The following is a 23,561-nucleotide window of genomic DNA, read 5'->3' as shown; positions in this document are numbered from 1 at the left end:
TAATGCAAAATTGGCTAGAATTGACATCAGACACCATGTCGCGTTGGAGAGCCCCTTATGATCCTAAAAAGTGGAAACCCCCCTGAAGTGACCCCATTTTGTAAACTAAACCCCCCAAGCAACATATCTAGATGTGTGGTGAGTACTTTGAACCCACAAGTGCTCAACAGAAGTTTATAACTTAGAGCCGTGAAAATAAAAAATCATATATTTTCCACAAAAATGATATTTTCGCACCCAATTTTTTATTTTCCCAAGGGTAACAGGAGAAATTGGACCCCAAAAGTTGTTGTGCAATTTCTCTTGATTACTCTGATACCCCATATGTAGGGTAATACTATTTTTGAGGCACAGTGCAAAGCTCAGAAGGGAAGATGCTCCATATTGGAGTTCAGATTTTGCTGGAATGGTTTGAGGGCGCCATGTCACATTGGCAGAGCTCCTGAGGTGCCAGAACAACAGAAACCCCCTATTTGTAAACTCATTTTACAAGCTACACTCCCCAATGATTTCATCTAAGGGTGCAGTGTTCATATTGACACCACATGTGCCTCACAGAAATTTATAAAAATGAGCGGTGAAGAAAGAATAAATTACGTTTTTACCACTAAAATGTTGTTTTAGCCCAAGGCTAATAGGAATTTTTTTTTTACAACAAACTGAGGTCCATTTTTTCCTGAGTGCACCAATACCTTACATGTAATCGGGAAATATTTTTAAGGCACAGTGCGAAGCTCAGAAGGCAATGAGCGCCCAATTTTACTGTTATGGTTTGTAGATGCCACGATCCACTGGGAGAGCCCATGAGGTGCCAGAACAGCAGAACCCCCAAAAGCTACCCCATTTTATGAACTACACCTCTCAAAGAATTCATCTAGGGGTGCAGTGATCATATTGACACCATGGGTGTGTAACAGAATTTTATACCGTTGGGTAGTGAAGACAAAATAACTACATTTTACCACCAAAATTTTATTTTAGCAAAAGATTTTACATTTTCTCACAAGACGTAGGTAAAAATAGCATCTAAATTTGTCCCACAATTTCTACTGAAAGTGGCAATACCCCATATGTGGCTGTACAGTACTACTTAGCCATACATAGAGACTCGGGAAGAACGGAGTGCTATTTGCCTATTTGTCCGTTTTTAATGTCAGCATGGGCCGCAATACATTCCACACATGTGCACATACATAACACACACAGATGTCATCTGTGTGACACGCATCGATGCTGGGGAAGAAGCGTTACAGTAAGCGCTGTTTCCCGGCACCGGGTGCAGAACACGGCTCTCATCATTCTCCCTTGCTCTGCCCGCGATCGGCATAAGTGATAAAAGAGACAGCAGGCAGTGGCTGATGGGACTATTACTCCATCAGCCTACCCCTGCTGCTGCTTATAACAGTGAAAGCAGGAGCGGCTGATGGGGGTATTCATCAGCCACCGCCTGTGCTATAAATAAATAAATGACAAAACGTTGTGGGTTCCCCAGTTTTTTCTATAACCAGCCAGACAAAACTCACATCTGGGGACTGCAACCCTTAGCTGTCAGCTTCAGCAATGATGGTTATCAAGAATAAAGGGGTCCACACGCTGTTTTTTAAATTATTTAAATTAATAATTTAAAAAAACTGTGTGGGGTCCCACACCTGTTTTTGACAACCAGCCTTGCTAAAGCTCACAGCTGGGGGGCTGATATGCTCAGGCTGGTAAGGGGCCATGGATATTGATCCTCCCAGCCTAAAAATAGCAGCCCGCAGCTACCCAGAAAAGGCACATCTATTAGATTCGCCAATTCTGGCACTTTGCACAGCTCTTCCCACTTGCCCTGTGAGGTTGATGTCACCTGTGTATTGTCAGTTGACATCAAGCCTATGACTTATTAATGGAGAAGCATCTATAAGACACCTATCTATTACTAATATCCAAACATAAAAATGTGTTAAACCGCACCCTTAATCGTCCAAGTCTTTCAAGACCAAGAGTCGCACGTCAAAACCAGGGAGTCCATCCCAGAATGTGTTCCATATTCAGATAAATCAAAAAACAGCACCTCAAACTGTAGTGAAGATTAAATCTTACATTTTATTCTGCCTCCTGTGGCGACGTTTCGGTCCAGAGACTTCGTCACAGGAGGCAGAATAAAATGTAAGATTTAATCTTCACTACAGTTTGAGGCGCTGTTTTTTGATCTATCTGGATACCTATCTATTACTAATCCTATAGTTATATGGTAAATAAAGACACAGCCAGAATAAAGTCTTGTATTAGAAATAAAACAAAACACACTTTCCCATTTAATTTAAAAATAGCAAACACAGTTAAACTCACCTAATGCCTATTCCACCGAAACCCTTGCTCTCCTGTAATAAAACAAAAATAAAAAAACAACAAAATCCCTCACTTGTCAGTCATTCTGTCAAACGCCGTAATCCATGTCTTTAGGATAATTAGTTTTCAACCTGGACGGTGCCAAGATGTGATTGTCCAGGCTGAGAACCACTGGTAAATGAGATGCTGCCAGCGCAGCGTCAGTGACCGGCGGTGACGTCATAGAGATTACATCCAGTCACTGAGGCTCCATTCCCAGCAGGGCTAAACTGTGGTGAGATCCAGTGAGATCTCCGCTAGCACCATGAGCGCAAAGGTGATTCATGAAAAAAAAAATCAAATTTTTCCTACAAAAATATCATTTTAGCCCCAAATTGTTTATTTTCACAAGGGTAACAGGAGAAAATGAACCGTAGAATTTGTTGTGCAATTTCTCCAGAGTATGTTGATGCCTCATATGTGGGGGAAAACAACTCTTTGGGTGCACAGCAGAGCTCGAAAGGGAAGGAGCACCGTTAGACTTTTCCACCCACGTGTGACATTGTTTTGGAAGGTACACCGCTTGAGGAATTTGTATACTATTGTAGTGAGCAATCAAAGACCACAGATGATTCACAGAATTGATTGTGTAACACTGGGCTGGGTAAATGAAAAACATTATTCCATTAAAATGCTGTTGTAGCTCCAACTTTTTAATTTTTAACTGGGCTATTAGGAGGAAATGGACCATATAATTTGTTATCCAATTTCTTCAGGGTTCGCCAATATCCTATATTTGGTCAAACTACTTTTTAGACACAATGATAATCTCAAAAGGGAAGGAATGCCATTTTGAAATGCAGATTTTGCTAGAATAGTTTCTATGCATCACATCACATTGGCAGAGCTCCTGAGGTGCCAGAACAGAAGAACCCTCTATAAGTGACCCCATATTACAAACTTCACCCCTGAGTGAATGCATATAGTTATGCAATGAGGATATTGACATCACAGGTGTCACAAAATTTTATACCATGCTGTGGTGAAGAACTAATAATTACATTTTTATCACTAAAATATTGTTTTAGTCTCAGATTTTTTTATTTTCACAAGGGGAAATAGGAAAAAAAAGGCCACATAACTTATTACACAATTTCTCCTGAATGAGGTAATACCGCATATAAGGCTGTACAGTACTGTTTGACCACACATCAGGGCTCGGAAGGGAAAGAGCTCTAATTGACGTTTTTGGCACAGATTCTTCTAGAATAGTTTGTGGACTCCATTTGCAGAGCCACTCTGGAAATTGATCTGTGGGACGATTTTTACGCTGGGGCGTTTTCCAGGAATAAACACGCAGTGGAAGTTACAGAGTGAAAATTGCAAATATGCCATTGTAGTATCAAGAACATTGTAGTGCCCAATACTTGTGCTTCTGGAGCCATGCACCTGTAAAATAAGTGAGCTCTCCTTTAGTGATGAGCGAGCATACTCGCCACTACTCAGTGCTCGCCCGAGCATCGCAGTGCTCGCGATGCTCGGAGCTCAACGAGTATTTCTGGGTTTGCTCGACGGGATCTTGGGTCATCGCCGCACATGTTTGGCGCTCTTTAGAGAGCCAATGAACATGCAGGGATTGTTTGCCACACACAGCCATGTTGGTTGTGGCATTATAGTGATTGGCTGGCCGCACAGCTTCAACAGGTCTATATCAGACCTGGCGCCGCCATGCTCGTCACAGTCTGCTCCGAAATCAGGCAGTGTAAGGAGAGTTGCTGCTGAGCTAGGGAGAGATTTGTTTACTTTGTACTTAGTGTGGGTATACCATATATAATACACATATCCATCTCAACTAACAGTCGTTCTGAGGACTAATAGAGCTGCAGAGATGTCAGTGCTAGGCAAGCAGGCTGTTACCACGATTTTTGTCTAAGAGGAGGGGAGAGGGGTGTAAGAGAGAGTGTACTGTTACCACTATACTCACCTCCGCTGGTCCCGGGGCTGTCTCTGCCGGCGCCGTGCTCGCTGCCCCTTCTTCCTCCTCGGTCATCGCTCCCCCGCCGCTGCCTGCTACTTTCTGGTCTGGTTCCCGGCGCGTGTCTCTTCGGGCGCGTTGGCGCGCCTCCCCTCTGCAGCCTGTCATGCGCCCTGTCTCCTCCTGTCCTTTCCTTAGAGATTGGGCGCGCACACTCCTCCTCCTTATCCTGCGCTGCGACCTGACCCGGCAGTGTTGTTTGGCCAATGAGGCATCAAGTATTTCAGGCCGCCCTCTCCTTGTGGAGGAGCCTGACTGTTGAGTTCTGCTCTGAGTTCCTGCTCTAGTTTTGCTCATCTTTCCAGGCTCATCCTGCTGTCTCTAGTCAGACGTCTGATCGCAGTCTCTTTACCTTTTTCCCAGCTCCTTGTCACATACACTCCTTTTCCTCTGCATCTTCTGGTTTCTCTGTTCACCGCTTCCTCGGTCACCTCTCCCATACGTCCTCTGCTGTTGTGAACTCTGTTTTTGGGCTCCCTCTTGTGGTCACAACTGGTACTGTGTAGTGCTATCTTTGGGCTCCCTCTGGTGGTTTTTTGTGTCATTCTGCAGGTCTGAGGCTGATCAGCTGTCTCGTTATCTGTTAGCTGGTTTCCTATTTAGTTCACCTGGACTCTCAGTTGTTGCCTGCTGTCAATGTCTTCAGTGCTATTTTGGAGCTCTCCTGCAGTCCTTCGTTATCAGTCTCTTCAAGAGAAGCTAAGTTTTGCTTGATTCATTTTTTGACCATCAGTGGTCATATGTTTCTTGGTTTATTTTTGTTTTCTTGTCCAGCTTGCTAATATGTGATTTCCTTGCTTGCTGGTAGCTCTAGGGGGCTGAGTTTCTTCCCTCACACCGTTAGTTGTTGTGGGGGTTCTTGTATTCTCAGCGTGGATATTTTGCATAGGGTTTTTTACTGACTGCACAGTTCACTATCTGTCTTCTGCTATCTAGTATTAGCGGGCCTCATTTGCTGAATCTGTTTTCATTTCTACGTTTGTGTTTTCCCCTTACCTCACCGTTATTATTTGTTGGGGGCTTCCTATATCTTTGGGGTGATTTCTCTTGAGGCAAGTGAGGTCTTACTTTCCCTCCAGGAGTAGATAGTTTCTCAGGCTGCGTCGAGATGTCCAGGATTTTAGGCACGTTCACCAGCTACCTTTAGTGTGTTGGTTAGGATCAGGTTTGCGGTCAGTTCAGTTACCCCCTCCCTAGAGCTCGTGTCTATGTTCATAAACTTAGCTAGTCCATTTTGTGATCCTCAGCCACTAGGATCATAACAGTACAGCAGGCCAACAAGTGTTTAATGCATCGCAGAAGTGGGATAAGAGAAGCCCTGAGTACAATTTTTTTTTTTTCCTCTCTATCTTTGCTGCAGTCTGTCCAGCTTCTCTCATCCCCTTAATCTCTGGGTGGTTTTGTGTTCAGCTGCAGACATGGATATTCAGAGTCTGACTTCTAGTGTGGATCGTCTTGCTGCAAGGGTGCAAAGCATTCAGGATTTTGTTGTTCATAGCCCTATGTCAGAGCCAAAAATACCTATTCCTGAGTTGTTTTTAGATCTAGGTTTCTGAATTTTAAGAATAATTGTAAATTATTTCTATCTTTGAGACCTCGCTCCTCTGGTGATTCCGCTCAGCAAGTTAAAATTGTTTTCTCCTTGTTACGTGGCGACCCTCAGGATTGGGCCTTCTCTCTGGTGCCAGGAGATCCTGCATTGCTGAATGTGGATGCGTTTTTTCTGGCGCTTGGACTGCTTTATGAGGAATCTAATCTTGAGAACCAGGCAGAAAAGGCCTTGCTGGCTCTTTCTCAGGGCCAGGATGAAGCTGAGGTGTATTGTCAAAAATTTCGGAAATGGTCGGTGCTTACTCAATGGAATGAGTGTGCCCTGGCTGCAAATTTCAGAGAAGGTCTTTCTGAAGCCATTAAGAATGTTATGGTGGGGTTCCCCACGCCTGCAAGTCTGAATGACTCAATGGCTTTGGCCATTCAGATTGATCGGCGTTTGCGGGAGCGCAAATCTGCGCACCATCTGGCGGTGTTTTCTGAACAGAGACCTGAGTCTATGCAATGTGACCGAGTTCTGACCAGAATTGAGCGGCAAAATCATAGACGTCAAAATGGGTTGTGCTTTTACTGTGGTGATTCAACTCATGTTATCTCAGCATGCTCTAAGCGCGTTAAAAAAATCGCTAAACCTGTCACTATTGGTACTATACAGCCTAAATTCATTTTGTCTGTTATTTTAATTTGTTCTTTGTCATCCTACTCGGTTATGGCTTTTGTGGATTCAGGTGCTGCCCTGAATCTGATGGATTTGTCATTTGCCAGGCGCTGTGGTTTTGTCCTGGAGCCTTTGGAATTCCCTATTCCACTGAGGGGAATTGATGCTACACCATTGGCTGAGAATAAGCCTCAATATTGGACTCAAGTGACCATGTGCATGACTCCTGTGCATCAGGAGGTGATTTGCTTTCTTGTGCTGCATAATTTGCATGATGTTGTCGTGTTGGGTCTGCCATGGCTGCAGGCCCATAATCCAGTTTTGGATTGGAAAGCTATGTCTGTGTCAAGTTGGGGTTGCCAGGGGATTCATGGCGATGCTCCTTTGGTATTACTTGCTTCTTCCACTCCTTCTGAGGTCCCTGAGTTTTTGTCGGACTACCAGGATGTATTTGATGAGCCCAGATCCGGTGCCCTGCCTCCTCACAGGGATTGTGTTTGTGCTATAAATTTGATTCCTGGTAGTAAGTTCCCTAAGGGACGACTTTTTAATTTGTCTGTACCAGAACATGCCGCAATGCGGAGCTATATAAAGGAGTCTTTAGAGAAGGGACATATTCGCCCGTCCTCCTCCCCTCTTGGTGCAGGATTCTTTTTTGAGGCCAAGAAGGATGGTTCTCTGAGACCTTGTATAGATTATCGTCTTCTAAATAAAATCACGGTCAAATTTCAGTATCCTTTGCCATTGTTGTCTGATCTGTTTGCTCGGATTAAGGGGTCCAGTTGTTTCACCAAGATAGATCTTCGTGGTGCGTATAACCTTGTGCGCATTAAGCAGGGGGATGAATGGAAAACAGCATTTAATACGCCCGAAGGTCATTTTGAGTACTTGGTGATGCCTTTTGGACTCTCTAATGCTCCTTCTGTGTTCCAGTCCTTCATGCATGACATCTTCCGAGAATATCTGGATAAATTTATGATTGTGTATCTGGATGACATTTTGGTCTTTTCTGAGGACTGGGAGTCCCATGTGAAGCAGGTCAGGATGGTATTTCAGGTCCTGCGTGCTAATGCCTTATTTGTGAAGGGCTCAAAATGTCTCTTCGGAGTACAGAAGGTTTCCTTTTTGGGTTTTATTTTTTCTCCTTCTACTATTGAGATGGACCCAGTCAAGGTCCAGGCTATTCATGACTGGACTCAGCCTACATCTGTTAAGAGTCTTCAGAAGTTCTTGGGTTTTGCTAATTTTTACCGTCGCTTCATTGCTAATTTTTCTGGCGTGGTTAAACCCTTGACGGATTTGACCAAGAAGGGTTCTGATGTGACTAATTGGTCTCCTGCGGCCGTGGAAGCCTTTCGGGAGCTGAAGCGCCAGTTTTCTTCGGCTCCAGTTTTGTGTCAGCCTGATGTCTCTCTTCCTTTTCAGGTCGAGGTTGATGCTTCTGAGATTGGAGCAGGGGCTGTTTTGTCGCAGAGAAGCTCTGATTGCTCTGTGATGAAGCCTTGTGCTTTCTTTTCAAGAAAGTTTTCGCCTGCCGAGCGGAATTATGATGTTGGTAATCGGGAATTGTTGGCTGTGAAGTGGGCATTTGAGGAGTGGCGACATTGGCTAAGCTAAGCATCGTGTAGTGGTCTTAACTGATCACAAAAATCTGATTTATCTCGAGTCTGCCAAGCGGCTGAATCCTAGACATGCTCGTTGGTCGTTGTTTTTCTCCCATTTCGATTTCATGGTCTCGTACCTGCCTGGTTCGAAGAACGTGAAGGCTGATGCTCTTTCTAGGAGTTTTGTGCCTGACTCTCCGGGAGTTTCAGAGCCGGCTGGTATCCTCAGAGAGGGAGTGATTTTGTCTGCCATTTCCCCAGATTTGCGACGAGTGCTGCAGAAATTTCAGGCGGATAGACCTGACCGTTGCCCACCAGAGAGACTGTTGGTCCCAGATAGATGGACCAGCAGAGTTATTTCCGAGGTTCATTCTTCGGTGTTGGCAGGCCATCCTGGGATTTTTGGTACCAGAGATTTGGTGGCTAGGTCCTTCTGGTGGCCTTCCTTGTCGCGGGATGTGCGTTCCTTTGTGCAGTCCTGTGGGATTTGGGCTTGGGCTAAGCCTTGCTGTTCTCGTGCCAGCGGTTTGCTTTTGCCTTTGCCTGTCCCGAAGAGGCCTTGGACGCACATTTCCATGGATTTCATTTCGGATCTTCCAGTCTCTCAGAGAATGTCTGTCATCTGGGTGGTGTGTGATCGTTTTTCCAAGATGGTCCATTTAGTGCCCTTGCCTAAGTTGCCTTCCTCCTCCGATTTGGTTCCTCTATTTTTTCAGAATGTGGTTCGCTTGCACGGCATCCCTGAGAATATTGTGTCTGACAGAGGATCCCAGTTTGTGTCCAGATTTTGGCGGATCTTTTGTGCTAAGATGGGCATTGATTTGTCTTTTTCGTCGGCCTTCCATCCTCAGACGAATGGCCAAACCGAGCGAACTAATCAGACCTTGGAAACTTATTTGAGATGTTTTGTTTCTGCTGATCAGGATGATTGGGTGACTTTTTTGCCATTGGCCGAGTTTGCCCTTAATAATTGGGCTAGTTCTGCTACTTTGGTTTCGCCTTTTTTCTGCAACTCTGGTTTTCATCCTCGTTTTTCCTCGGGTCAGGTTGAGCCTTCCGACTGTCCTGGGGTGGATTCTGTGGTGGATAGGTTGCAACAGATTTGGAACTATGTGGTGGACAATTTGAAGTTGTCACAGGAGAAGGCTCAGCGCTTTGCCAACCGCCGTCACGGTGTGGGTCCCCGACTTCTTGTTAGGGATTTGGTGTAGCTGTCTTCTCGGTATGTTCCTATGAAGGTTTCCTCTCCTAAATTCAAGCCTCGCTTCATCGGTCCTTATAAGATTTTGGAAATCCTTAACCCGGTGTCATTTCGTTTGGACCTCCCAGCGTCGTTTGCCATTCATAACGTGTTCCATAGGTCTTTGTTGCGGAGGTATGTGGTGCCTGTGGTTCCTTCTGTTGAACCCCCTGCTCCGGTGCTGGTTGAGGGCGAATTGGAGTACGTGGTGGAGAAGATCTTGGATTCTCGTATTTCTAGACGGAGGCTTCAGTATTTGGTTAAGTGGAAGGGCTATGGTCAGGAGGATAATTCCTGGGTTGTCGCCTCCGATGTTCATGAGGCCGATTTGGTTCATGCCTTCCATGTGGCTCATCCTGATCGCCCTGGGGGTTTTGATGAGGGTTCGGTGACCCCTCCTCAAGGGGGGGGGTACTGTTGTGAACTCTGTTTTTGGGCTCCCTCTTGTGGTCACAACTGGTACTGTGTAGTGCTGTCTTTGGGCTCCCTCTGGTGGTTCTTTGTGTCATTCTGCAGGTCTGAGGCTGATCAGCTGTCTCGTTATCTGTTAGCTGGTTTCCTATTTAGTTCACCTGGACTCTCAGTTGTTTCCTGCTGTCAATGTCTTCAGTGCTATTTTGGAGCTCTCCTGCAGTCCTTCGTTATCAGTCTCTTCAAGAGAAGCTAAGTTTTGCTTGATTCATTTTTTGACCATCAGTGGTCATATGTTTCTTGGTTTATTTTTGTTTTCTTGTCCAGCTTGCTAATATGTGATTTCCTTGCTTGCTGGTAGCTCTAGGGGGCTGAGTTTCTCCCCTCACACCGTTAGTTGGTGTGGGGGTTCTTGTATTCTCAGCGTGGATATTTTGCATAGGGTTTTTTACTGACCGCACAGTTCACTATCTGTCTTCTGCTATCTAGTATTAGCGGGCCTCATTTGCTGAATCTGTTTTCATTTCTACGTTTGTGTTTTCCCCTTACCTCACCGTTATTATTTGTTGGGGGCTTCCTATATCTTTGGGGTGATTTCTCTTGAGGCAAGTGAGGTCTTACTTTCCCTCCAGGAGTAGATAGTTTCTCAGGCTGCGTCGAGACGTCCAGGATTTTAGGCACGTTCACCAGCTACCTTTAGTGTGTTGGTTAGGATCAGGTTTGCGGTCAGTTCAGTTACCCCCTCCCTAGAGCTCGTGTCTATGTTCATAAACTTAGCTAGTCCGTTTTGTGATCCTCAGCCACTAGGATCATAACACTCTGCTTCCTTGTCTAGTTCACCTTTTCCGTCCTCATTCTCTCCTTTCCTGAGCCGATCCCTGGTCCTGGCATCCATGGTACTTGAGGCCTCCGAGTTTGCTTCCTAACTGTCCCTGTATAGGCGTTGTCTATACTGATTCGCTCGCTCGGAGGAGGTTTGGTATCACGGTCCAGTGGGTCAACTCTTGTCTACCACCGCTTCTGGCATAACAGTCCGCTCCCGGCATAACAGTACAGTCAGGCCATGGATCCCGCCGGGACCACCGCTCAGAGACTCGCATTATGTCTTTTATGAAGACAATGGACTCCCGCTTGTCTGCCTTACAGGCCGTGGATCCTGGTAATGCCTTTCAGATAGCCGGTCTCCAGCAAGAGTTGGTCCAGCAGCGTGATACCCAGGCTCACATCTTATCATATATGGCTTCTTGTTGTGGATTCTGTTGGTGGGCTCCCTCTGGTGGTTACTGCTGGTACTGGGTGACTTTGGTGGGTTGCGGCCTTTGGTTTCCACCTGTCCATCAGAGGCTGGGTGTTTCCTATTTTACCTGGCCTTTCTGTCATTTCCCTTGCCGGCTATCAATGTGTTCAGATGTGCTCTGTTTGGTTCCTGCCTACCTGCTCCCAGATCTTTCAGGATAAGCTAAGTGCTGATTTTCAGTTGTTTGGTTTTTGGTCCAGCTTGCTTAGAATGTCTCTATGCTAGCTGGTTGCTCTAGTGGACTGAGGTTCTCCCCATGTGCCATGAGTTGGCACATGGGTTCTTGTAATCTCAGGATGGTTTTTTTGATTAGGGTTTTTTGCTGACCGCTCAGTCCCCTTTTGTATCATTCTGCTTTCTAGTTTTCAGCGGGCCTCTATTTGCTAAAGCTATATACATCATCTCTATGTGTGTGCCTTCCTCTCATTTCACCGTCAATACATGTGGGGGGCAACTATACCTTTGGGGTTAATTCCTCTGGAGGCAAGTGAGGTCTTGTTTTCTCTGCAGTACTAGTTAGCTCTTAGGCTGGTGCGTGGCGTCTAGAACCAACGTAGGAACGCTCCCTGGCTATCTCTAGTTGCGTTTGTCAGGCGTAGGGCAGCGGTCAGCCCAGGTTCCATCACCCTAGAGCTCGTCCGATATTTGTTATACTTTGCTTGTCCTGTGCTATCCCTAGCCATTGGGGATTCATGACAGTATAGCCGGCCCACAAAGTGTTAATTGTTTGGGCTGAAGCAGGAGGAAAAGAAGTGTTCAAGGAAAATTTTTTTTTTTTTTTCCTTCAGAGTTTTGCTGCCTAGCCCTTAATTGCTGTCTAGCTGCTTCTTACCTCCTCTTAACCCTTGAATGGCTCTGATCTTAGCTGTTTATCATGGATGTCCAGAGTGTGGCTTCCAGCCTGAGTAATCTCGCGGCTAAGGTTCAAAACATACAGGATTTCGTTGTTCACACTCCCATGTCTGAACCTAGAATTCCTATTCCAGAGTTTTTTTCTGGAGATAGATCTACCTTCCTGAATTTCAGGAACAATTGTAAATTGTTTCTCTCTTTGAAATCTCGCTCCTCTGGAGACCCTGCTCAACAGGTCAAGATTGTTATATCGTTCCTACGGGGCGACCCTCAGAATTGGGCATTTGCATTGGCACCAGGGGATCCTGCGTTGCTCAGTGTGGATGCATTTTTTCTGGCATTGGGATTGCTCTATGAGGAACCCAACCTGGAGATTCAGGCTGAAAAGGCTTTATTAGCCCTCTTTCAGGGGCATGATGAAGCGGAAATATATTGTCAGAAATTTCGGAAATGGTCGGTGCTTACTCAGTGGAATGAGTGCGCCCTGGCTGCAAACTTCAGAAATGGTCTTTCTGAGGCCATTAAGGATGTTATGGTGGGGTTCCCTGCGCCTACAGGTCTGAATGAGTCTATGGCTATGGCCATTCAGATTGATCGGCGTTTACGGGAGCACAAACCCGTGCACCAGTTGGCGGTGTCTTCTGAACAGGCACCTGAGACTATGCAATGTGATAGAATTCAGTCCAGAAGTGAACGGCAAAATTATAGGCGGAAAAATGGTTTGTGTTTTTATTGTGGTGATTCAGCTCATGTTATATCAGCATGCTCTAAACGCACAAAAAGGGTTGATAAATCTTTTGCCATTGATACTCTGCAGTCTAAGTTCATTTTGTCTGTGACTCTGATTTTTTCACTGTCTTCCATTTCCGTCGATGCCTATGTGGATTCAGGCGCTGCCCTGAGTCTTATGGATTGGTCATTTGCTAAACGCTGCGGTTTTAGTCTAGAGCCTCTGGAAGTTCCTATTCCTCTGAAGGGAATTGATTCTACACCATTGGCTATGAATAAACCGCAGTATTGGACACAAGTGACCATGCGCATGACTCCCGTTCATCAGGAGGTGATTCGCTTCCTTGTACTGTATAATTTACATGATGTACTAGTGCTTGGTCTGCCATGGTTACAAACTCATAATCCTGTCCTGGACTGGAAAACAATGTCTGTGCTAAGCTGGGGATGTCAGGGGGTTCATGATGATGCACCTCCGATTTCTATCGCTTCATCGACTCCTTTGGAGATCCCTGCGTTTTTGTCAGATTATAAGGATGTTTTTGAGGAGCCTAAGCTCAATTCGCTCCCTCCTCATAGAGAGTGTGACTGTGCTATAGAATTGATTCCTGGCAGTAAGTTCCCTAAGGGTCGTTTATTTAATCTGTCACTGCCAGAGCATACTGCTATGCGGAATTATATTAAGGAGTCCTTGGAAAAGGGACATATTCGTCCATCTTCGTCCCCTCTGGAAGCAGGTTTTTTTTTCGTGGCAAAAAAAGATGGTTCCCTGAGGCCTTGTATAGATTATCGCCTTCTGAATAAGATTACAGTCAAATACCAGTATCCATTGCCATTATTTACTGATTTGTTTGCTCGCATTAAGGGGGCTAGGTGGTTCACTAAAATAGATCTTCGTGGTGCGTATAATCTGGTGCGGATAAAACAGGGTGATGAGTGGAAAACCGCATTTAATACGCCTGAGGGCCATTTTGAGTATTTGGTAATGCCTTTTGGACTCTCCAATGCTCCATCAGTCTTTCAGTCCTTTATGCACAATATTTTCCGTGAATATCTGGATAAGTTTATGATTGTGTATTTGGATGATATTTTGGTGTTTTCTGATGACTGGGAGTCTCATGTTCTACAGGTCAGGAAGGTGTTTCAGGTTTTGCGGGCCAATTCTCTGTTTGTGAAGGGCTCAAAGTGTCTCTTCGGAGTCCAGAAGATTTCTTTTTTGGGGTACATTTTTTCTCCTTCTACTATTGAGATGGATCCCGTTAAGGTTCAGGCTATTTGTGACTGGACACAACCTACATCTGTTAAGAGCCTTCAGAAGTTCTTGGGGTTTGCTAATTTTTATCGTCGGTTCATTGCTAATTTTTCCAGTATTGTTAAACCTTTGACTGATTTGACTAAAAAGGGTGCTGATGTTGCTGATTGGTCTCCTGCGGCCGTGGAGGCCTTTCGGGAACTTAAGCGCCGGTTTTCTTCTGCTCCTGTGTTGTGTCAACCAGATGTTTCACTTCCTTTTCAGGTGGAGGTTGATGCTTCCGAGATTGGAGCGGGGGCGGTTTTGTCACAGAGAAGTTCTAATGGCTCGGTGACGAAGCCATGTGCTTTCTTCTCTAGAAAATTCTCGCCCGCCGAGCGCAATTATGATGTGGGTAATCGGGAGCTTTTGGCCATGAAGTGGGCATTTGAGGAGTGGCGTCATTGGCTTGAGGGTGCTAAACATCGCGTGGTGGTCTTGACTGATCACAAGAATCTCATTTACCTTGAGTCTGCCAGGCGTTTGAATCCTAGACAGGCTCGTTGGTCATTATTTTTTTCTCGTTTCAATTTCGTGGTTTCATACCTGCCAGGTTCAAAGAATGTGAAGGCAGATGCTCTTTCCAGGAGTTTTGTGCCTGATTCTCCTGGAGACACTGGGCCTGCTGGTATCCTTAGGGAAGGGGTAATATTGTCCGCCGTATCCCCAGACTTGCGACGCGCATTGCAGGAGTTTCAGGTGGATAAACCGGATCGATGTCCACCAGAAAGACTGTTTGTTCCGGATGATTGGACCAGTAGAGTCATCTCCGAGGTCCATTCTTCTGTGTTGGCTGGTCATCCTGGAATATTTGGTACAAGAGATTTGGTGGCCAGGTCTTTTTGGTGGCCTTCCTTGTCTAGGGATGTGCGTACCTTTGTGCAGTCTTGTGAAGTGTGTGCTCGAGCTAAGCCTTGCTGTTCACGGGCTAGTGGGTTGTTGTTATCTTTGCCCATCCCGAAGAGGCCTTGGACGCACATTTCCATGGATTTTATTTCTGATCTCCCGGTTTCACAGAAAATGTCCGTTATCTGGGTTGTGTGTGACCGCTTTTCTAAGATGGTTCATTTGGTGCCCTTGCCTAAGTTACCCTCCTCCTCTGAGTTGGTTCCTTTGTTTTTTCAGAACGTGGTTCGTTTGCATGGGATTCCGGAGAATATCGTTTCTGACAGGGGATCCCAGTTTGTGTCTAGATTTTGGCGGACGTTTTGTGCCAAGATGGGCATTGATTTGTCTTTCTCGTCTGCATTTCATCCTCAGACGAATGGCCAGACGGAGCGAACTAATCAGACCTTGGAAACTTATTTGAGGTGTTTTGTTTCTGCTGATCAGGATGACTGGGTTGCTTTTTTGCCACTGGCCGAATTTGCTCTTAATAATCGGGCTAGTTCTGCCACGTTGGTCTCTCCTTTTTTTTGTAATTCGGGGTTTCATCCTCGTTTTTCCTCTGGTCAGGGGGAATCTTCGGATTGTCCTGGAGTGGACGTGGTGGTGGACAGGCTACATCAGATTTGGAATCAGGTGGTGGACAATTTGAAGTTATCTCAGGAGAAGACTCAGCAGTTTGCTAATCGCCGTCGCCGCGTGGGTCCCCGACTTCTTGTTGGGGACTTGGTGTGGTTGTCTTCTCGTTTTGTCCCTATGAAGGTCTCTTCTCCTAAGTTCAAGCCTCGGTTCATCGGTCCTTATAGGATCTCGGAGATTCTTAACCCTGTATCTTTTCGTTTGGATCTCCCAGCATCGTTTGCTATTCATAATGTGTTCCATCGGTCGTTGTTGCGGAGGTATGAGGTGCCCGTTGTTCCTTCGGTCGAGCCTCCTGCTCCGGTGCTGGTGGAGGGAGAATTGGAGTATGTTGTTGAAAAGATCTTGGATTCTCGTGTTTCCAGACGCAAACTCCAGTATTTGGTTAAGTGGAAGGGTTATGGTCAGGAGGATAATTCCTGGGTGGTCGCCTCCGATGTTCACGCGACTGATTTGGTCCGCGCCTTCCATAGAGCTCACCCTGATCGCCCTGGGGGTTCTCGTGAGGGTTCGGTGACCCCTCCTCAAGGGGGGGGTACTGTTGTGGATTCTGTTGGTGGGCTCCCTCTGGTGGTTACTGCTGGTACTGGGTGACTTTGGTGGGTTGCGGCCTTTGGTTTCCACCTGTCCATCAGAGGCTGGGTGTTTCCTATTTTACCTGGCCTTTCTGTCATTTCCCTTGCCGGCTATCAATGTGTTCAGATGTGCTCTGTTTGGTTCCTGCCTACCTGCTCCCAGATCTTTCAGGATAAGCTAAGTGCTGATTTTCAGTTGTTTGGTTTTTGGTCCAGCTTGCTTAGAATGTCTCTATGCTAGCTGGTTGCTCTAGTGGACTGAGGTTCTCCCCATGTGCCATGAGTTGGCACATGGGTTCTTGTAATCTCAGGATGGTTTTTTTGATTAGGGTTTTTTGCTGACCGCTCAGTCCCCTTTTGTATCATTCTGCTTTCTAGTTTTCAGCGGGCCTCTATTTGCTAAAGCCATATACATCATCTCTATGTGTGTGCCTTCCTCTCATTTCACCGTCAATACATGTGGGGGGCAACTATACCTTTGGGGTTAATTCCTCTGGAGGCAAGTGAGGTCTTGTTTTCTCTGCAGTACTAGTTAGCTCTTAGGCTTATGCGTGGCGTCTAGAACCAACGTAGGAACGCTCCCTGGCTATCTCTAGTTGCGTTTGTCAGGCGTAGGGCAGCGGTCAGCCCAGGTTCCATCACCCTAGAGCTCGTCCGATATTTGTTATACTTTGCTTGTCCTGTGCTATCCCTAGCCATTGGGGATTCATGACAGCTTCTATAGATGACCGTTTGCTTTCTCTGCAGTCCACTTCGGTGCAGGCTTATTCCTGTGCCTCTGATCCCATGCCTGCTCCTTCTGCAGCGCCCCAGAGTCCTGGTCGTTGCAGTAGTGTCGCTCTTCCACCAGGGGGAGTGATATTATGTCTGATGGTACTAAAGGAGTTCACCTGACCAGGTATCACAAGTCACACACTACACTTCACACTCCAGTCCACCAGGGGGAGCCTTGCTTCTATCTATTAGGGCACTCCTCACACACGGGTAAAACTGGTGGGTTGGATAGGAAGTCAGTCAGAAGCTGCCTGGGTGAGACCCCAGAGAGGACCTGTCAGGCAGACAGGGGGGAAAGGGGGAACATCTGAGCTGCAGACAGAGGGTCCCTGTCAGGGGTGGGATCCTGACAGAGGCCAAGCACGAGATAGAAAGTTATGGAGCTGCGCCTGCACCCATTGCGACAGCATCCTAAGAAAGGACAAGAAAGGAATTGTATTGTGGAGAGTGAGAAACGAAGTCACAGCACAAGGAGATAATACCGGGAGGAGTTCTGCCCCAAAGAACGGCAGCCTCCTTCTGAGGTGTGTAGCCGGTGGCCGGAACACCGACGGAGTAATTGACTCTACGCATTACTTCAGAGACCGGCAGGACAGTCAATTTCAAGTTGGTTGCCCGACCTTAATACCTAAGAAGACACGGAGGCAAATTGTGGGAGAGGGGCGTCTCTAAGGTCCCTATAAATAAGCTCCAGGCCTACCCAGTCATACGGGTTGTCCTATCCATACCATCTGGGGGACAGAGAGAGAGAGAACATCAGAAAAATCCACGAAAGTTGTGAGGACTATCCCGTGGTGCTCAGCAGGGAGGTACTACAACACACAGGCGCTAGTAGGAAGGCTACTGATTTCCACCTGGATAAGGGAACTCTGGATGTGCCTTCGGACCGGCTGGACTCTGCCTGCCCTGTGAACGGTACTCTGGACTGCGGACGCTGAAGTCTTCAGTAAAAGGTAAAGAGACTGCAACCTTGTGTCCTCGTTATTTACCGCGCCCTGCACCATCATCATCTACCCTCCTGGGAAGCCCTGGGGATGCAATTCACCTGTGGGAAGGTACACCATCTAGCTGCCATAACATCACCCCAGCGGACCCCTAAGCAGCGTCGGTCACTCTGACCGAATACCACAGGTGGCATCACGAACACCGTACAAACTTCACATTTAATTGGACGTCCCTCAAAAGGGCCACAGACCGGGTCGGGCCACCATGACATCCCCCGAACCGAAGGACCCGGTACCGAGTACCCCATTGCCCTTAACGTGGAGGCGCTCCACTTCCCCGTCTTGCTAAACCACCTCGTTATGGCGGTGATCCCAAGCAGTGCCGAGGTTTTCTTAACCAGTGTCGCCTGCATTTCGAGCTGCTTCCCCAGCAGTATCCCACTGACCGGGCTAAGGTGGCTTTTATCGTCTTCCACTTGGACGGAGAGGCTCTATCCTGGTTAAACCCTCTTTGGGAACGAGACGACCTTGTGGTTTCTAGTATTGCCATCTTTTTGGACACCTTCCGGAGGGTTTTTGAGGAGCCCGGTCTCCTTGCTTCCACCACTGAATCTCTCTTTATTCTACAGCAGGGCACCCTTTCCGTCGGGCAATACGCTATCCGCTTCCGCACGTTGTCTTCAGAGCTGGGGTGGAACAATGAAGCTGTGGCTGGGGCCTTTCGGAGAGGGCTGTCCAGCAAGATCAAGGATGAACTTGCTGGACAGGATACTCCAACCACTCTGGAGTATCTCATTTCGCCTGTCACGCACATTGATTTGCGCTTTCAGGAACATTCTCGAGAGGCTGCCAGGGAGAGGAGATCCTATAGGCCATCATCTTCTTCCTCTGTTCCTAGGTCTCTCGGTCCTCGCTCTTGGGGTTCTTCCAGTAGCTCCGTTCCTGAGCCCATGCAGGTAGATCGGGTTAAGTTGGCTGAACTTCGTCGAAGAGAGAGGTTGGCACAGGGTCTGTGCTTATACTGCGGTGGAATGTTTCACTTCTCGCGTTCCTGTCCAGAGAGGCCGGGAAACTCCTCCACCTAGGTCAGGTAGGAGAGGTCTCCCTAGGTGTGTCTGATTCCTCTTCACCCCTTACTCTTTCTGTTTTAATTGTCCAAGGTCGCAGACGTGGTACTGAGGTGGCGTATGTGGATTCGGGCGCGGCGCAACTTCATCCGGCTTGAGGAGGTGAAGAAGTACCAGATTCCCGTGATTTCTTTAGAGCACCCTCGTATGATTGCCTCCGTAGATGGGAGACTCCTACAAGAGTCTGTCACCATGGTCACAGAAGAACTGGTTCTTCAAGTTGGGGCCTTACATCAAGAGAAGATCGCCTTCTATGTCTGCCCAATCTGTCTCATGCGCTGCTTCTTGGTCTTCCATGGCTTCGGACCCATGAACCCGTTCTGGATTGGCACTCCGGAGAGGTCCTCCGGTGGGAACATCCTTGTCAAGAAAGATGCTTAGTCTCAGTCCATCCGGTCTCTCCTTCTCAACCTTCTTCTGGTCCAGTCGGCCTGCCTTCCGCCTATTGGTCTTATGCGGACGTTTTTGATAAAAAGGAAGCAGAGACCTTGCCACCTCATTATCCCTATGACTGTCCAGTTGAACTACGTCCAGTGACTACCCCACCAAGGGGTTGAATCTATCCACTCTCTCTGGCTGAGACTTCAGCTATGTCGGAGTATATCCGTGAAAACCTTGCCAAGGGGTTTATACGTAAATCCTCCTCACCCGCGGGTGCCGGCTTCTTCTTTGTTAAAAAGAAAGATGGTTCTCTTCGGCCATGCATAGATTACCGGGGTCTGAATGCTATTAAAATAAAGAATAAGTATCCTCTACCGCTTATTCCTGAACTTTTCGACCGCCTGAGAGGGGCCCGTGTGTTCTCTAAATTAGACTTACGTGGAGCCTACAACCTCATTCAAATCTGCCCGGGAGACGAATGGAAGACCGCGTTTAACACCCGGGATGGTCACTATGAGTACCTCATCATTCCCTTCGGTCTGTGTAATGCTCCCGCAGTATTTCAGGAGTTTGTCAATGACATCTTCCGAGATTTGCTATCCTCCTGCATTGTGGTCTATCTTGATGATATCCTCGTTTTCTCTCCGGATTTATCCTCCCACCGGAGGAGTGTTCGTCTTGTGCTGCAACGTCTGCGGGAGAACCAGTTATACGCTAAGATGGAAAAGTGCATCTTCGAGCAAGCCTCTCTGCCCTTCTTAGGGTATATTGTCTCTGAGACTGGACTGGAAATAGATCCGGAAAAACTGTCTGCGATCCTCCAGTGGCCTCGGCCGGTAGGAGTAAAGGCTATCCAACGCTTTCTCAGTTTTGCCAACTACTACCGACAATTTGTTCCGTACTTCTCATCTGTAACTAAGCCAATCTCGAATCTTACGCGGAGAGGAGTAGGTCCCGCAACTTGGTCCCCGGAGGCTGAAGATGCTTTTCTTAGTCTAAAACATGCTTTTGCGGCTGCTCCTATTTTACATCGACCCGAGGCAAACAGACCTTTTGTTCTGGAAGTGGACACGTCTTCCATTGGTGTTGGCGCGGTGCTGTCTCAGAGGTCTTGTACTGGCCGGTTGGTTACCTGTGGGTTCTTTTTTAAGGCCTTTTCATCTGCGGAGTGCAACTATTCCATCGGGGATCGTGAGCTGTTGGCCATTAAAATGGCTCTGGAGGAGTGGCGATATTTATTGGAAGGAGCAGACCATCATTTTACTATCTTCACTGACCATAAGAATCTCTCCTACCTTCAGTCTGCCCAGAGGCTCAATCCCAGACAAGCCAGGTGGTCTCTGTTTTTTGCCCATTTCGATGTCGAGTTGCACTTTCGTCCAGGGTCAAAAAATATCAAGACTGATGCGTTTTCTTGCTCTCTCCAGCCTTCTGACTTGGAGGAGGAACCCTCCCACATTTTGGATCCATCCAAAATTGTCACTGTGGCTCCCATAAACCTGATCACCCCACCTCCTGGCAAAACCTTCATTCCGGAGGCTAATAGAAGAACAATCTTGCATTGGGGACATTCATCCAAGATCTCTGGGCTTGACGGTGTTAAGAAGACTCTGGATCTCATTTCCCGGTTCTACTGGTGGCCTTCTCTCCGTCAAGATGTGATTGACTTTACGGCCTCATGTTCTTCCTGTGCCAAAGTCAAGGATCCCAGGCATCTACCATCAGGGCTTCTGCTTCTGTTACCTGCTCCGTCATCCCCGTGGCAACATATCGCCTTGGATTTTATTACTGACCTGCCACGCTCTTCCAGATCTACTACCACACTTGTGGTGGTAGACCGGTTCTCGAAGATGACACACTTTGTTCCTCTACCTGAACTGCCCTCTGCTCCCGAATTAGCTAAGGTCTTTGTCTAGCACATATTCGGACTTCATGCCTACGTACTCAAAAAGGGAGACAATAAGTCCTGCCGCCCCCTATCTCTGCAAGATAGCATAGGGGGTGGCAGGACTTATTGTCTCCCTTTTTGAGTACGTAGGCACTTATCTCTTTACACAAGCAGGTCCCCTGATGATTAGCTTGGAGGAAACGCGTCGGGACTGACCATAGGGAGAGTGCAGGGCATGTTGATACAGGGGTAGATGTGGACTGCCCTAGTAAGGGCAGGAGCTTTGGGGATAGCTTACTGGTAGCCCCATAGGGAATGACAGGGTATTGTCACCTCCTCTCATCAAATTCCAGACTATTCCCTGACCAAAGGTTTTCCGGTGCTCCTGCTCATACACCTTGGAATTGGTGAGATCGTTCCTTTTCCATTTTATTCTAACAATTATTAGTTACACCGTTTTATAGGTGCCACATCTGCTATTTAGTAATAATTGTTTTACATGCAACCAATTGTATGGAGATTTGTTCTGCTGTTCATATGAATATGTCTTTTGCAGTTAGTTTTTGAACCATACCTTGGTCTGCTTCTTTTCCGCAAGTGCCACTGCAGGCGGATTTTTTGAATCCTAACGGGGGCCTCTTAGGTTTCATGGTTGAGACCTTACCCCATGTTTTTATATCACTTTGGGTGTTCTTTTTTTACTTTTATCTATTAATAATTATTAAAAGTTATGTTTCATTTCCACTTATGCTGTCTATAAACTTGTAATGACCTGGAGAATCATAATGGCAGGTCAGTTTTAGCATTTAGTGAACCTAGCACAAAAGTCAAGCAAAAAATAAATGTGGGATTGTACTTTTTTTGCAATTTCACCGCACTTGGAATTTTTTTCCCATTTTCCGTTACATGACATGGTAAAACCTATGGTATCATTCAAAAGTACAACTTGTCCAGCAAAAAACAAGCCCTCACATCTCCATATTGACAGAAAAATATAAAAGTTATGGCTCAAGGGGAGCGAAAAACGAGAACACAACAACAAAAAAGCTCCTGTCAAGAAGGGGTTAATTACATCATGACCAGCCTTGTGCAACCTTTTTTTGTTGTTTTGCATGTAGAGTTATGTGCTATTTTTAAAGATGCAAATCCACAATCACAGATAAGAAGCCACAAGTAACTTTTTTTTGTACCAAGCCTTTCTACGTTAAGCCATGTAGTGCTTCTTGCAGGAGTGATATGCTTAAGGCATTTCTAAATTTTTCAACGTGCAGTAGGAATGGTCATCCGCAGAACGTCACCACATGCTAAATTCTCCACTTTACATTTCTGCTTTCCAGATCCACGGAGCATGAAGTTAAAAGATGTCAGAGGAGACATGCAATGGTGAGTGTTTTACTTGCAGCTCTGGTGGTGGGATCCTAGTCATGTATTGTATGTCTTATTGATCACTGAAATTTGTCACAAAACTATTTACATGTTGCCAAGTGATTTTACCCCTGGGGGAGTTTCTGTTTTTAGTTTTTGTTTTTTCCTCTCCTTCTTCTAAGAGCCCTAACTTTATATTAAATCAGCCATCAAATGCGGGGAAAGATGCGGACTCAGCGTGTGATGGCCGATGATGAAAATATATGTCATCGGTCGCAAAGGGGTTAAAACAACACCATGTCACATTAATTATAATGAGAATTATACAGAAATATTAATCCCAGAAAAAACACAGGACTTCATAAGATTGATGAAATGGTTGTATTACAGTATAATGTCTAGCACTAGTATTTCTGTTGGTTGCTTTCATCTTCTCATTAGTTTGATGTTTACTTGTTCATTATATTCTATTTGTTTGTAGTTGTTTTTAGCTTCTTATTTTAAATGTTCAGCTTTTTTTGCATCGTTACAACTGTTGCATATAAAGATCCACAACACCTGAATCCCAACCATAGAGCCCTAAGCTCTGTTCAGTTACCGTTCAATAGTACCACCCCGAGGCAACGGGTATTTATGTGTCTATAAGTACCACCCAGAGTAATGGGGATTTAGCTTTCTATAAGTACCAATCAGTGCAAGGGGGATTTAGCTGTCTATATGCATCACCCAAGGCAAAGCGTTTTAGCTGTTTACTAGCACGACTCAGGTCAAGGGGGATTTAGCTGTCTAAAGGGGATGTAGATTGCCCACCCAGAGCAAAGGGTTTTAAATGTCCACCATTACCACCCATTGCAAGAGGGATTTAGCTGTCTACAAGTACCACCCAGGTCAAGAGGGATTTAGCTGTCTATAAGTACCACCCAGGACAAAAGTTGTCTATAATCGCCACAAAGGACAAAGGGGATTTAGTTGTATATAAGTACTACCCAGGACAAAGGGATTTAA

General features: G+C 46.3%; 1 protein-coding gene across 3 annotated transcripts in view; it reads left to right on the top strand.

Annotated features, from left to right (window-relative positions):
- LOC143815589 (uncharacterized) overlaps positions 1 to 23,561 on the top strand; it is a 113,072-nt gene that overhangs the window by 38,505 nt on the left and 51,006 nt on the right. For all 3 annotated transcript variants that reach the window (XM_077294942.1, XM_077294943.1, XM_077294944.1), the window contains exon 2: positions 22,529 to 22,574. In XM_077294942.1, coding sequence (XP_077151057.1) covers positions 22,553 to 22,574 — 22 coding nt within the window. In that variant the 5' untranslated portion in view covers positions 22,529 to 22,552. The remainder of the gene's footprint in view (positions 1 to 22,528; positions 22,575 to 23,561) is intronic.

The sequence above is a fragment of the Ranitomeya variabilis genome, chromosome 3 (assembly GCF_051348905.1).
Source record: "Ranitomeya variabilis isolate aRanVar5 chromosome 3, aRanVar5.hap1, whole genome shotgun sequence".
Lineage (NCBI taxonomy): Eukaryota > Metazoa > Chordata > Amphibia > Anura > Dendrobatidae > Ranitomeya > Ranitomeya variabilis.
This window is presented reverse-complemented; position numbering and strand designations above follow the sequence as displayed.